Here is a 13689-nt window from a genome sequence, read left to right on the forward strand (position 1 = left end):
AGGCAAAATGTTTAGCAGTAAACTACAACCGTGCGGTGTGTTGGGATGTCATTTACGATTAATGGCACCACATCACACCATTATGTGTAACTATTTATTGCAGTAATTTGCACATTGCCATGGCACTGGTGTGAACTGGCATATAATATTGTATATGTAGTTCTGCTTTATTTCACAAATTCCTTTAAATGAACATACTAAAAATGTTTTTTGTTCTTCTGTGGTTTTGTAATCCTTCAGTGTGCAAGTCTAATGTTGATTGAAAGTACAAGGGACTCCCTCTGCTTCACCTTAACACACTATAAGAACAGCAAGCAGCAACATAATGTGCAGGTAAGTGTCACTGCTCGAACATTCTACATAATATGACAAAGCAATGTTCCAGCAATGGAAAACTAAAACTGGTGGCACGGGGGCACTGATAAAGTGTCTCCAATTACCCAAGTTTGTATCTGTTTTTTCCTATTGTATTTCTTGCACAAACTTCCAGCAGAATATAAAGTTTCCCGATTTGTTCCCGATAATTTTCAACCAGTGTTAATAACTATACTTTGTACATCTATAAAACATTCCAACTTCTATTTGTGATACCATACTCAATAACATAGCAACTTACCACTAACATTTTATTGTCAAAGTGGAAAAGGTATACATACATGCTTGTATTTAGTGATTTGCACAGATCCTTCAGGAGAAATATCAGCTATAAAAAATGACAATATACTTCTCTTTTGCCATGGCAAAAGCTTTTATTCTAAACCACGTGAAAGTTTTAGTGTCTGCTGGGAATTTGTATCTAGAGTCAGGAAAAATCCTAAAAGCACATGTGCGTCCTTGGTACTATTAAGAGAAGGAGCCGGCAGTACAGATATAATAGAGTAAAATTTGTTTAGCCTTGTGCAATGTATTCTCAGTTTGTATTTATATGAATTTACAATAGTTCTGGTTTTGTGCAGGCCAGAACTGTGGAGGAGAAACGTATTTGGACTCATCACATCAAGAAGCTTATAATAGAGAATCACCATGCCATCATTCCACAGAAAGTAAGCCGATCATTTATCATTCTGACACACGTTTCGTGTGCATGAAGTACATTAAATATGAGAACTGCTCAATGTATTTGTAACGTTTTGATTAAATATATCTATTTTTTTTTTATTTTAGGCAAAGGAAGCAATTCTAGAGATGGATGCATGTGAGTTTTTTTTATGATATATAAACTAATAAAATGTATGCTGGTCATATAGCGGATTTCTACCTATTTTTAATTCTTAATATTATTTTAATCTATTTTATTTTTGCTTTCAGATCCTGGACGATACAAATATAGCCCAGAAAGAATAAAGAAAGCCATATCAACAATTGACCCTCCAGTGGCCTTGCGGTCTGGGCGCAGACAGTCAGGTATAATGCTGAAATTAAATAGAGTTGTGTGTCAAGGTGTAAAGCTGCCAACATTCCTGGCAATGGAATGTAAAGCCAGAATGGCCTCTCCTCAAATAGTAGCATCAAATGTATATCAAATGTCAGTGATTTGGTCTTGTTTAGAAGAGAAAAACAAGCAAATCCTAAAATCTGTTATGCGTTCTTTATTATCTTCATCTGTGCAAAGTAGAAATATTTGCTTTGTGTTTCGGGCCATTTATGGTATAAATATACCATTGCCCTATGTTGGCTGTGAGAACATTCTTCTTTATCACTTGACAAGTAAATGTTGATAAAATATATTTAATGATTTAAAAATGCTTTTTGCTTTCTATTTTTTTTTACTTTGCAATCTTTCTGCTTTGGGGTTTCATTGTCAATAATCAATGATTGTCAGTGCTGTTTTGTATTATTTTTATTTTTTTTGGAGCAAGTGTCCATATTTATTCTTATGTCTTAACATGTTTTTAAATTGTTGCTTCAAAGATGAAACCTTGTTACTGCATGCCCTCCTCCAACTAAAATATTTCATTTTATCTGCCATTTAACCTAATTGTGGTTTACACTCTGCATATCATATCAATTAATTTTGGTAACTCCAAACAACAATACATTCAGTTGCTTGATTATATGAATATGGCCAACAAAAATAAAAACAGGCTGGAATAAAGAACAAATATAACAATTCTCCTTCAAGGTTCTTCTTATTTTACAAATATAGCAAGCTGCAACTACAAAAGATACTCAGCCTGAATTTTAACACATTTTAAATGTCTATAACTTTCAGTATACTAAAATCAAACCAGTATATATGAGATTGTTAGATATTACCTTTATTTAGTTAAGATTAAGCTATACACAGTAGTGTAAAATACACTGTAGGTCTGCTTGGTAACATTCTATTCCCTTTGACTACATTTGGTGGTTAATAACTTTCTTCCTGCTGGTGAAATCAAACGCTTGAACACAACTATGAACAGCAATAATGGAAACTTCTGACATAGTTGGTACCTCCAATATTACCTGCGCTGAGGCTGGCGGACTGGTGGTGGAATAAAATGAATGAACATCCTAACAAGTTGTCTGTCCTGTCCCCAGATCCGAACAACTCTAAGTACAACCCGGAAAATGTTAAGGAGGGAAACGCACACACCGCAGATAAAGGTCGCAGAAAGTCTGGTGCGCAGTTTTTTTCTTTTTATAATGGTGAAACCAGTGAAGAATAAAACAAAATTATAAGATGTAAATTCTAGCCTGACGCTGTTTGTAGTCTTGACAGTGTCTTTAGAGTTTGCCTTACAACTAACTTTTGTCATTGTCCAACTAACCAACTTATAACCTCTGTAGGCATCAAATCTTTGTAGTAGAAAAGGTTTGCCAATAGAGTAACATATACCTAATAATGAACTAATTACTGACAACAAATTTGCCAATTGTAAATAAATTGTATAATTTGGGTATACTGTAGATCTATAATAAACTGGAGAGTCATTACTGTGTATTTTATAGTGTGTATTAATGTTTTATCTTTTTTTTTCTTTAGAGCCATCAAAACACATTCTGAAGCAGCTGGGTGAGAAAGGTGAGTCTCTTGTTTTATGTTTCACAGAATTCACATGATGTGAAAAAATATTATTGGAGTAGATTGTAATATTGAAGTATATCCTGCAGGGAACCCTAGTTAGAAAATACAGGTTTACACGCCAACTATGTGTGGCTGTTTTGTGTGCAAGAATTGTGGCACAGTAGTTGTACTTGGCACTTTCTGCCTCTCTGACAGCCTTTACTGTCTATCGTTCATTAAAGGGGAGGTTATCTACAAATGTTTCTGAAATGTGATCATAAAAATTAAACTAGTACAACACAAAAGGCAAAAAAGGTATTTTGAAAATCATCTTAAAAATAAAAAATATTTCTATAGTGAATCTTTTAGGGCTTTTCAGGTTGGTTTGATATGATTGATTTCCCTAAAATATTCCCAAGAACAGATGGAAACTTTAATTGTGATCAAAAGATCATATGTATAACATATTCCTCTAAAATAACAGCTTTTTTTAAATGTACTTGTACTGTACAGTAGGATTTACTTTCACAATTGTAATTAATTGTTTTCCTTTGTTTTCCTTTTTCCTTTTTTTGCCCTTTGGATCTACAGTTGGCTTGAAGGTAAGCTGTTGTATATAAACCAGCAGTGCTTGTCTTTTCTGCATAGATGTGTGCGTGTGTGTATACACAGAGCAAGTTATGTGACCTTTATTCGGACAAATCATCATTTGTATGCTTGAGAGTGGGCTATTTACATAAGGAAGATATTACAGATGAATGAGAGGAATTGTGTAACTTCAGGCAGTGCATGATAAGCCATCCATGCTCCGTGTGATTTTCCACCTTGCAGATGTTTTGTTGAGTGTCACATGCCCATTACTGCATGGAGTTCATTCTGCCCTGTCTAAGCGCTGTACTGCTAAGTCAACTTAGTAGCTGTTTGTTGTACAAACACAACCATGTCTAGCGGCAGTATTTTCCATTTGACATGTGTTTGCTCGTTCTTGGGGGAATCATGCTGACTTGGCCAAGCAAGTAAAACATGGTCAGAAAGTTTATCTTCTCAGTGCCACAAATCATTATGAAACTAACATGTCTTTTGTTGATTTCACAATTTTTCCAAAGGTTATGAACACAGGAATCACTCTTTATTCCCAAGGAACATATCACTTATTTGTTAAGGTTTACACACTATAATTATCATTATCCAGTATTTATACAGCGCCGACATATTACTTTGCCCATAGAAACGTTACTAGCTGTCCCTCAAAGGGGCTCAAACTCTGAAATCCCACCATATGTCATTAATACAGTCTAAGGTCAGCCTTAGGGGGAATCCAACTAACCTAACTGCGTTTTTGTTTTTTTTTTTTTTTTTTGAAATGTGGGAGGAAACTGGAATACCTGGGGGAAATCCACACAAACACAAGGAGAACATGCAAACTCCATGCAGATAGTGCCATGGCTTATGTTCAAACCTGGGACCTACCACTGCAAAAGCCAGAGTGATAACCTCTGAGCCATTGTGCTGCCTACATACACTTTAAATTTACTCTTTTACAATCCCCTTTTCAGTGCCAAGAAGCCAAGAACCCTTTTTAAATTTTAACAATATGAGTCTTTGGAAGTCTGGACTTGGCAAAACTTTTAAATGCAGCACTGGCAGTGGGTTACCATCCCCCTCTAGTGTTCAGATGTGACACTACACCAGATTGCCAACAAGCTCCCTTCCCCTGCCATACTTATCTGCTTCATTCATTGGGTCCTAGGCAATAACAGGGAGTGCCAGATGGAGATTATTGTAATACTGAACCAAATTTATCTACCTACTGGAAATTGTTGCAATGCTGATATCCCAAGACATTATGATACAATGGTTTAAGTAGGAAGGCTGTTGCATGAAAACATACAAAATCGAAATATTATACAGCAATCCTTATCCCTCAACAAGCCAGCCTAACAGCCCTACCTAAAAACCCTGTTTTGCCAAGTCCTTTGTTTATGGTTCTTCTGTAAGTTGAGGTCATTGTATTATCTTTAGGAGAACCTAAAAGATATAAAAGATATATAGAATAAATTGAGTACATTCAGAACATGCTTACCTGGCACTTACTACTTCCTCTGAAAGTGAACTTGTAAGTGGTTTATTCAATAACAACAAGACAATAGACTTTCAAAAGTAATTTGGATTGCCTTCCAGTAGCCCCAGAGCTCCTCTGTAGCTTACAAGTACGAGCTTTATGATAGTTTGCATGATTTAATTAGATACAAACACACAGTCCTGCGTGTTCAGATATTTCACCCATCTTCTGTATTTCATCCGAGCAGAAGATAACCAATCTGCAGTTATAGTTCCTATTGTAGCAACTACATTTAAAGAGCTCTACAGATAAGATCCTTCAAAAGTTCTGATGTGGTTTACCACAAACTTAATTATTTGTGCTCAGGATTACTTGATACAATTACTGTAACTAAGCAAAATAGGATTATACAATTTAGTGTCTTCATTTGTCCTTTAGTACGATTTATGGATCCATCCTGTTTCCACACCTTAGGCTGTATTTAAAGAATATACATGATGATGATGAAGATATATGCATGCATTGTGGACAGCAGAATTCAGCCTGTCATACATATAGAGGTCTTTTTAGACTTCATGGTCTCTCAATAGATTTGTCTACATAGGCTGTGCCCTTGTATAATATAACACTTGGTCATAGGTGGTCTGCAATTTCCTATCCATTACATACCAAGAGTAGGGAAAGTTTTCTGACAGATGCACCATTATGAGTCTAGCAGATGCAGGTCCTCTCCTTATTACTTTCTATATAATCAGCTTTTACACTTGCAATCTATATCATGTTGCATTCATTGCCAACAGTTACAAAACATAAAGGGCAGTTTTCTGACAGCTGCACCATTTTGAAGGATGATGTTTCCATACTCCAGACATAAAAAATGGGTTAGAACAACATTATTTTAAGACCCGAATCTCGTATTCTTAAAACACGCCTACCAGGCTAATCTTAACTGCTTTGCAGAAAAAGACAGTTTACTGAGCTGAAAAGCTGACATTTTAATTAAGAACATGGCTAAATGAGTCAGAAAAGTAATTCCACCACCCAAAGCATACCCAGCTTTTTGGATTCAATTAGTCGTATAGAAGCAGCTACTGCTGTTTTTCATCAGAAGAACAGGGTGGAATATTTTATTTTACTGTAACCCATCTTCTGATAGAATTATTTCTGTATCAATTACACCATCTGCACCTTGATAAAGATTGGACATGTTGGATTTCCTCATATTTATGTAACAGCATCTATAGCTAGGATCAGGGTATAACCAAACCCAGGCGGAGTAACCCTTTCACTAAACATAAACTCCCCCGGATTGATAATTAATAGGATTCCTTGTTTGTTCAGCATGCAGGTAGTGATGGAGCACTACTCGAATTTGAGGATATCCTTCAACCCAATAATGGCAGTCTGACACCAAGCTATGAACATCCAGAAACAGAGGGAGATGAGGAGCAACCTGCCAGCACTGAGCTGAATAGAGGTTCAGGGGCAGAGCTCAGTGCTTCTGAAGAAGAGAATGAGGAGGAGATACAATTGGGAGATGATGAGCAGGTAGCTGATTTTGCCAGCTCCCTACTGGCAGTAATTCATTGCTGGCGCTATAGGGCCAAGACTTTGCTTGATACATGGGGCGTGCCTACGGTGAGGGTCTTTCAATTTCCTTTCTCTTTAAATGCTCAGGTGCATCTTCTAATCCTAGTCATCTAACGCTTCCATTGGTGTATGTCCTCTAAAGTTATGCTTCACATTATTACACATGCATGGCATTTTGCACAAAGAGCACAATAATACTTGTTTAGTAGAATTGTTGGAATAATACATTCATGTGTTGTCCTAATTTTGGCTTAATTGTCATCTAATTGCATGGGCTCCTAACAGGCATGATGTTCATTGAATGTTACATTTGATGAATGTTTAATTGTGGTGTATTCTAGGAATATGTCTTTGTCTTGTATACCTGGATGCATGGTTGTTTCATTTATTGTTAGTCACTTAGCAAGAGTTGGGTAATCCATAAACCTTGAAAAGTCAATGTTTTCCCCAGCATGCTTTCTTGGATTATGATGGGTATATATCCACTATCTTAGCATTTGTATCTAAACCCAAAGGACACATGTTTAATACATTGCATCTTACCAGTTACATGTGATGGCTACATTATTTTTTCAGGGCTTTATTTTGCTAATCTGGAAAAAGTGTGAACAATTCACCTCCTGTCCCTAGGTGACCATGCTCACTACTGTAATGTATCTATAAAGTAAGTCATGGTTGTCACTCAGGCTGAACTAAAGCCATGTCTGCCTTTAGAGCAGGTTTAGATCTGCTTTGGGATCAAGTGATTCCAAATGGCTCCCAGCGGCTGGGAACTTACCAGCTGCTCTATTACTCACCATGCAGTTCTGGTTCACATCTGGCAGCAGTGAGTGGTACTGGTACTGCTCACTGTCACCCCTATTCATTCTTTATGGGGCTGCTGTGAGAAGAAGCTACCATATCATCTTCCCAGAAGCACGGGTTCCCTGGCACGAGGAAGCAGTAAAAACACTGCAAACTTATGGTCAGGATGAATGTAGCCCTAGTCATCTCTATTATGTAGGGGGGATGATTAGCAGTTTACACAAGAAACATATCTCAGTTTCATGTTTCTAGTTGTACTGAGAGGTAGTAAGAAGGGTTCTGCTTTTCTGGCAAGATCACAAGGTGTGGTCTGTACTTGCTGAATATACTTTCAGCAGGAAACATAAAAAACAAATACAGCTGCCATATCTAATGACTCATAAGTTGCAATATATGCAGTTTGTGTTCTTGGTTTAGGTTATCCTTTAATTCACTTGTCCCAGAACGCACCAGGAGCTAACTTTTTCCCTTACATTGTTTCTGTTGCCCCAGATTTTGGGCAAGTGCAGAGCTTGCACAGATCAGGACAAGAAAGGGACAATTATCAATGATTTCATCAAAATTTCTATATCTTTTTAGAACCGAGAACATGTGCAGTACGAGACCTCAAAAGGATTTAAAAGACAGAACAGTCAGTCCTCCACTGGGAACCCAGAAAAGAGGCGCAGCGTGGAGGTAACTGCTTATAACCAAGAAGTGAGTGATAGTCGTGGTTTAACACTATTGCTACTTGGAGAAATCTGAAGTTGCACATTAAACCCCTTTTTTCCAGGAGTCACTTTAACTATAGAAAACACTTTTACAATCCTATACTTTATAAAGTCCATCCAAAAAGAATGTGACTTTTAATGTAAGTACTAATAAAAGAATAATAAAATAATGGCTTCTTTTTATTAATAGCATGTCTATTGTATGGTTGGGCAGCTGGATCTCTGATGACCTCCCACCTGGTATACAGCATGAACAAGTTCCATCTAATGGCAGCAAAAACTTTGTATTGATCTTAGTGAAAATTGTGGCGGGTTTTTTTCCCTGGTATATTTTCCATTCTTTTTCCATATCCTCATTAGAACTTGGTTAAGGTTGCCTTGGCGTTATTATCTGTGTGTCCTCTTTTCGGTCAATAAAGCATACTAAAAAATAAGTTTTTTTTTTTTTTTTTCAGGTTCTGGAAGAAATGGAAAAAGATCAATCAGAACCTGAAGATGTTTATGTTACTCATATCGTCAGCTGTTCTGAAACTCCATTGGAAGCGCCTCTTGAAACTTCTAAAGAAATCGAGTCAGTTGAGGAAGATAGGGAAACGGATTCCGATATCCATGACCCTCTGGATAATGGAGTAAATGAGAATGCAGAAGATTCAAAGACATTTAGTAGTGAGGAAGATGAAGAAGAAGCAGCAGTGCATGAATCAACAAGCATTCTTCCCCCATCTGTTTTGGATCAAGCCAGTGTGATTGCAGAGAGGTTTGTAAACAGCTTCTCTAGAAGGAGCAGCTTGGCTCTGGAAGATGGTAAAGTCATTGGTTATACAACTCCAAAGCTAGCAAGCAGGAGCAGCAGCTTAATAAACCTAGAATGCACAGAAAAAATCCCCTACTCTAATGGGAATTCTGATTTTCCAGATTCCCATAAAGATCTTAGTGTGGATGTTGATGGGACGAACACAGAGACTACAATTATGAAGGTAAATTCTGTAGAAAATGTGTTTGAAGAAAAAGAGAGAACTACATATAAACGAAGAGAGTCCATTCTCTCCTCCCAAGACAGGCAACTCCTTGACAAGATTAAAACTTATTATGACAAAGCAGAGCATCAAGATGCGTCGTTTAGCATTAAGCGTAGAGAAAGTTTGAGTTACATTCCTGCTGGGCTGGTCAGAAACTCTGTCTTCAAGATCAATAGTCTGCCAAGAATTGAAGACAACAAAATTAATTACACTAGCCAAAGAATGGCCAACAATTCCAGTAGTTCAAACGCTGGAAATAGCGGACCAACATCATGGGAAGATACTTCCACCCTTATTAATAAAAGGGACACTAATGGGTTTACACACCATACACAAAATCTAGGTCCAGCTCTGAAGAATGGCATTTCGGAACAACCCATGCCAGATTTTGAAGAAGAATTTCAATCCCCATCAGAAATGATTAAAGTGTGGGAAGAAATTGAAAAGCAGGGTAGCTGGAAAGAGAAGGACAACCATAAAGCATTAAATAACCCTAAAGAAACATTAGCCATTAAGGAAGAAAAAACAGAGAAATATGTAGAATCTAATGAGCCTCTAATAATAGTGGAAGAAGGTGATCTTACAAATATAGAAGAAGAATCTCAAGCTCATGCACCAGAGCACATAACTACTGAACACCTTACTGATCCTACCAACAATACAGGCTTTAGTGATCAGGACTACAAGACTCCAGTTAAGCTTCATCCTACAATTATGGAGCTCGCCAACTGTATGGAAGAAGACTTCACAGACAAAATGAAGAATAAGGTGTATCTGCTAGCCAGACAGTACAGCCAAAGAATTAAATGCAATAAGCCAGTTCCGCATAGACGCCTGAGGGATATAGAGGAAGACATTAGAAGAAGCAGCCTGCCATCTGTACAGGAGGAGAAATCCGAAGAGAAATGTGAGTACTGGATCTGTATCTGTACCCTAGACTCCCTAGAAAATCTAATTGGTTCTATATTTTTGTATTTATTGCATAAAAGAGAACAAGAAAGGGCAGTATATGTTTGCTTTTCCATTATTGGTTACATTTAGCACCCAAAGGGCACAAAGCCAATTAATGTAGTAATAATTATTACACATCTTGCAAGTTGTGTAAAATATATACATAAACACAGTTGAGGAATTGAGAATCCCCCTTACTCTTTTTGAGAGTTGTAGCACCTGCGTTCCTATGCCAGTGCTCTACCTATAAGAGAATGCTTTACTGTAACAAATATTAACTTTTTGTCTTGGCCCTGGAACTCACAGATGAAAATGTCTCCAGTCTGTGTGCTAACCTCCTTGCATTAACCCCAAGCAGCTAAAATTCAATGCAAAAACTGTTCGGAATCATATTTGATGTATGATTTTACATTTTAATACATTAAGTCTAGTAACCATACCCTTGTTAATTAATGCCAGAGGTTTGAAAGTTGTATGAGACCGTTTTTGCTTCTAAGAGCCAATGCTTCCAGATGAGGCAATCAAGCATGATCCAAACAACCACTTTATATGTATCAGCAGTTTCATTCAAATGAGTCATTGAATACAACTAATGAAAAATGATGGCTTCTGCCTGCAGTCAACTATTGTCTCCCTATAATGGCAGAGGGACCCTCAAGTGAATTTCTATTGTGGTTTATTTTGTCAGTGATTTGTGTCAGTTCTGCTCTCTGCAGAGTGTTTTCGAACTTTGGATGTAATTTATACATTGTTTTTTCTATATCCTAGGTAAACTGAAGCCTGCATTGTCCCTTCCCACTTATGACCATATTGTACTGCAGGAGCACAGCCCCAAAACTCCCACGTCTGCTACATTTAGTGAGAAATCCCCCAAACGTTTATCATTTACGTCAGACAGCCCTCGGACATCTTCCCCTGTACGATCTGACTGCAGAAGCCCCCTGAGCCCAGTGAAGACAGAGAAGTTTCACTGGCCAGATGTCCGAGAGTTAAGATCCCGGTATGCTAGCTCAGGGAGCAACAATTCCCTTCCAGTAAACAGAAGCCACTCAGTACCTGACAAAATGATGGAGCGTAATGTGGACAATCAATCAGACACAATGAAAGAATCAATGAGCCATTCATACAGCATGGATATAAAACATTCTGCCAGTATGAATGGCATAGCTGATGAAGCATATGCTTTAGGCAAAGTAACTTCTGAAGGTGCCAACTTAAATGGAAGTCCTGAGTTTTTAAAGAACAGCAGGAACTATGGACAAACTACAGCTGATTGCTACTACATTAGTGCAGAAGCTCCTTTGGAAAACAACAAAAAAGTTATAGTTATGGAGAAACTTCCAACAAATTATGAACTGGAAAATGATGACACCTATGTGCATATAAGATCACCAACCACACGGGAAAAAATCTCACTCAAAGCAGTGGTTGAACGTTGTAAGGCGTACCAGGAGTCTGATGAGTACAAGGCCAGGGAAGAACTTTTAAGGGTCAATGGGTGCCTAGACTCTGCACTTGAACTGTCAAAACCAGAAGCACGGCTTGCAGCAAGCAGCGATGTAGGCCAGAAAAGCAGAGTCAAAAATTTGAGAGAGAAATTCCAGAACTCAACCACTACAAAACACTCGGAGCATCAATAGCCTTTATTCATCAGATCGTATTTTGTATAAAGGTTCAAAGAAGGCTCCCATTGGGAAAGATAAGGTTTAAGCCATGCTTTCCAGTGACCACTAAACAAAGTAATTTGCCTAGATGGACTGCTGAACATATTTATATTCTGAACTTTTCCTGTGTATAATGTATTTTAACTGTCATACTATGACTCTGGTGTATATTTGGTTTCCGTACGGGACAGTAGATGAATTCTTGAAATAACCTTTTGTTATTCTTATGCCATTGATTTTCAATGAATGGAATTTTCATATGAAAAGATAACTTTTACTTCCTTATGAAATGCTCCTTTTCCACGTCAAAATATTTAGAGAAATATCCACTATCACACTGCTAGTTTTGTCAGCGTAGATCACCATTACAATACATAACCCCAGTCTTTAAAGGCCTGCGTACAACTGACAGGTTTAAGTACACACAAGATTTTGTGTGAATTCCTCTTTGCATATTTCAAAATTGTATGTCAATTTTACAATTCCTAAGACTGTAAGACTCATCAGGTCTTTTAATGGCTGGAGCTATGCAACCCTAGATCATGAAGGCTTGTGGTACCATTTACATTAACAAGTCTTGAAGATAATGTAAACCCTTTATTTCTATGTTATTTATTTGCCATCTCTTTTTATTTTGTGAAGCATTGGATACACTCGCCTGTAATTATGTCTGTATTGTACATTCAAATCAATTTATAAAGCTCTTTGCTAAAATGAATTGCAGAATGACTACAGATTCATTTGGTTTAAGATACATGCAAGAATCCTGCTGTAAGATTTTCATTCATACCCTCCCTTTCTGACAACACTGATGTTGGGTGGCTATCATCTACTTTGTTGGTATGTAAATCTTTTATATTCTTATACATTAGCGCTGATTTATTAAAGCTCTCCAAGACTGGAGAGAATACACTTTTATCAGTGAAGCTGGGTGATCCAGCAAACCTGGAATGGATTTCTTAAAAGTCATTTGCTATTTGTGAGCAAATGTTTTCAATCCTGGACCAGATCCATTCCAGGTTTGCTGGATCACCCAGCTTCATCGATGAAAGTGTATCCTCTCCAGCCTTGGGGATCTTTAATAAATCAGGCCCATTAACCTGAAGCATCCATTAGACTTACAGTTAGGTCCATAAATATTTGGACAGCAACAACTTTTTTCTAATTTTGGTTCTGTACATTACCACAATTAATTTTAAATGAAACAACTCAGATGCAGTTGAACTGCAGACTTTCAGCTTTATTTCAGTGGGTTGAACAAAAAGATTGCATAAAAATGTGAGGAACTAAAGCCTTTTTTTACACAATCACTTCATTTCAGGGGCTCAAAAGTATTGGACAAATTAAAAAGCTGAAAATAACAAGTTCATTTTTAATACTTGGGTGAAACCCCTTTGCTGGCAATGACAGCCTGTAGTCTTAAACTCATAGACATAACCAGATGCTGGGTTTCCTCCTTTTTAATGTTCTGCCAGCCTGTTACTGCAGCGGCTTTCAGTTGCTATTTGTTTGTGGGCCTTTCTGTCCAAAGTTTAGTCTTCAACAAGTGAAATGCATGCTCAATTGTGTTCAGATCAGGTGACTGACTTGGCCATTCAAGAACATTCCACTTTTTTTGCTTTAATAAACTCCAGGGTTGCTTTGGCTGTATGTTTTGGGTCATTGTTCATCTGTATTATGAAACAGCTCCCAATCAATGTGACTGCATTTAGCCGGATTTGAGCAGACAGTATGTCTCTGAACACCTCAGAATTCATTCGGCTGCTTCTGTCCTGTGTCACATCATGGATAAACACTAGTGTCCCAGTGCCATGGCAGCCATGCACGCCCAAGCCATCACACTGCCTCCGCCATGTTTTACAGATGATGTGGTATGCTTTGGATCATGAGCTGTTCTACA

The 13689-nt window shown here is 37.5% G+C and overlaps 1 protein-coding gene across 6 annotated transcripts in view; it reads left to right on the forward strand.

The window, feature by feature from the left end:
• PLEKHG3 (pleckstrin homology and RhoGEF domain containing G3) overlaps window positions 1–12507 on the forward strand; it is a 95843-nt gene extending 83336 nt beyond the window's left edge. For 4 of the 6 annotated variants that reach the window (XM_072428526.1, XM_072428527.1, XM_072428531.1 and 1 more), the window contains 10 exons: window positions 241–333; window positions 957–1043; window positions 1165–1195; window positions 1309–1404; window positions 2524–2604; window positions 2969–3007; window positions 3581–3591; window positions 8025–8141; window positions 8611–10081; window positions 10894–12507. In XM_072428526.1, the coding sequence (XP_072284627.1) occupies window positions 241–333; window positions 957–1043; window positions 1165–1195; window positions 1309–1404; window positions 2524–2604; window positions 2969–3007; window positions 3581–3591; window positions 8025–8141; window positions 8611–10081; window positions 10894–11765 (2898 nt within the window). In that variant the 3' untranslated portion in view covers window positions 11766–12507. The remainder of the gene's footprint in view (window positions 1–240; window positions 334–956; window positions 1044–1164; window positions 1196–1308; window positions 1405–2523; window positions 2605–2968; window positions 3008–3580; window positions 3592–8024; window positions 8142–8610; window positions 10082–10893) is intronic. The other 2 variants (XM_072428528.1, XM_072428529.1) reach the window with 2 other exon arrangements.
• Window positions 12508–13689: the final 1182 nt, after the last annotated feature.

The sequence above is a fragment of the Pyxicephalus adspersus genome, chromosome 12 (genome assembly GCF_032062135.1).
Source record: "Pyxicephalus adspersus chromosome 12, UCB_Pads_2.0, whole genome shotgun sequence".
NCBI lineage: Eukaryota > Metazoa > Chordata > Amphibia > Anura > Pyxicephalidae > Pyxicephalus > Pyxicephalus adspersus.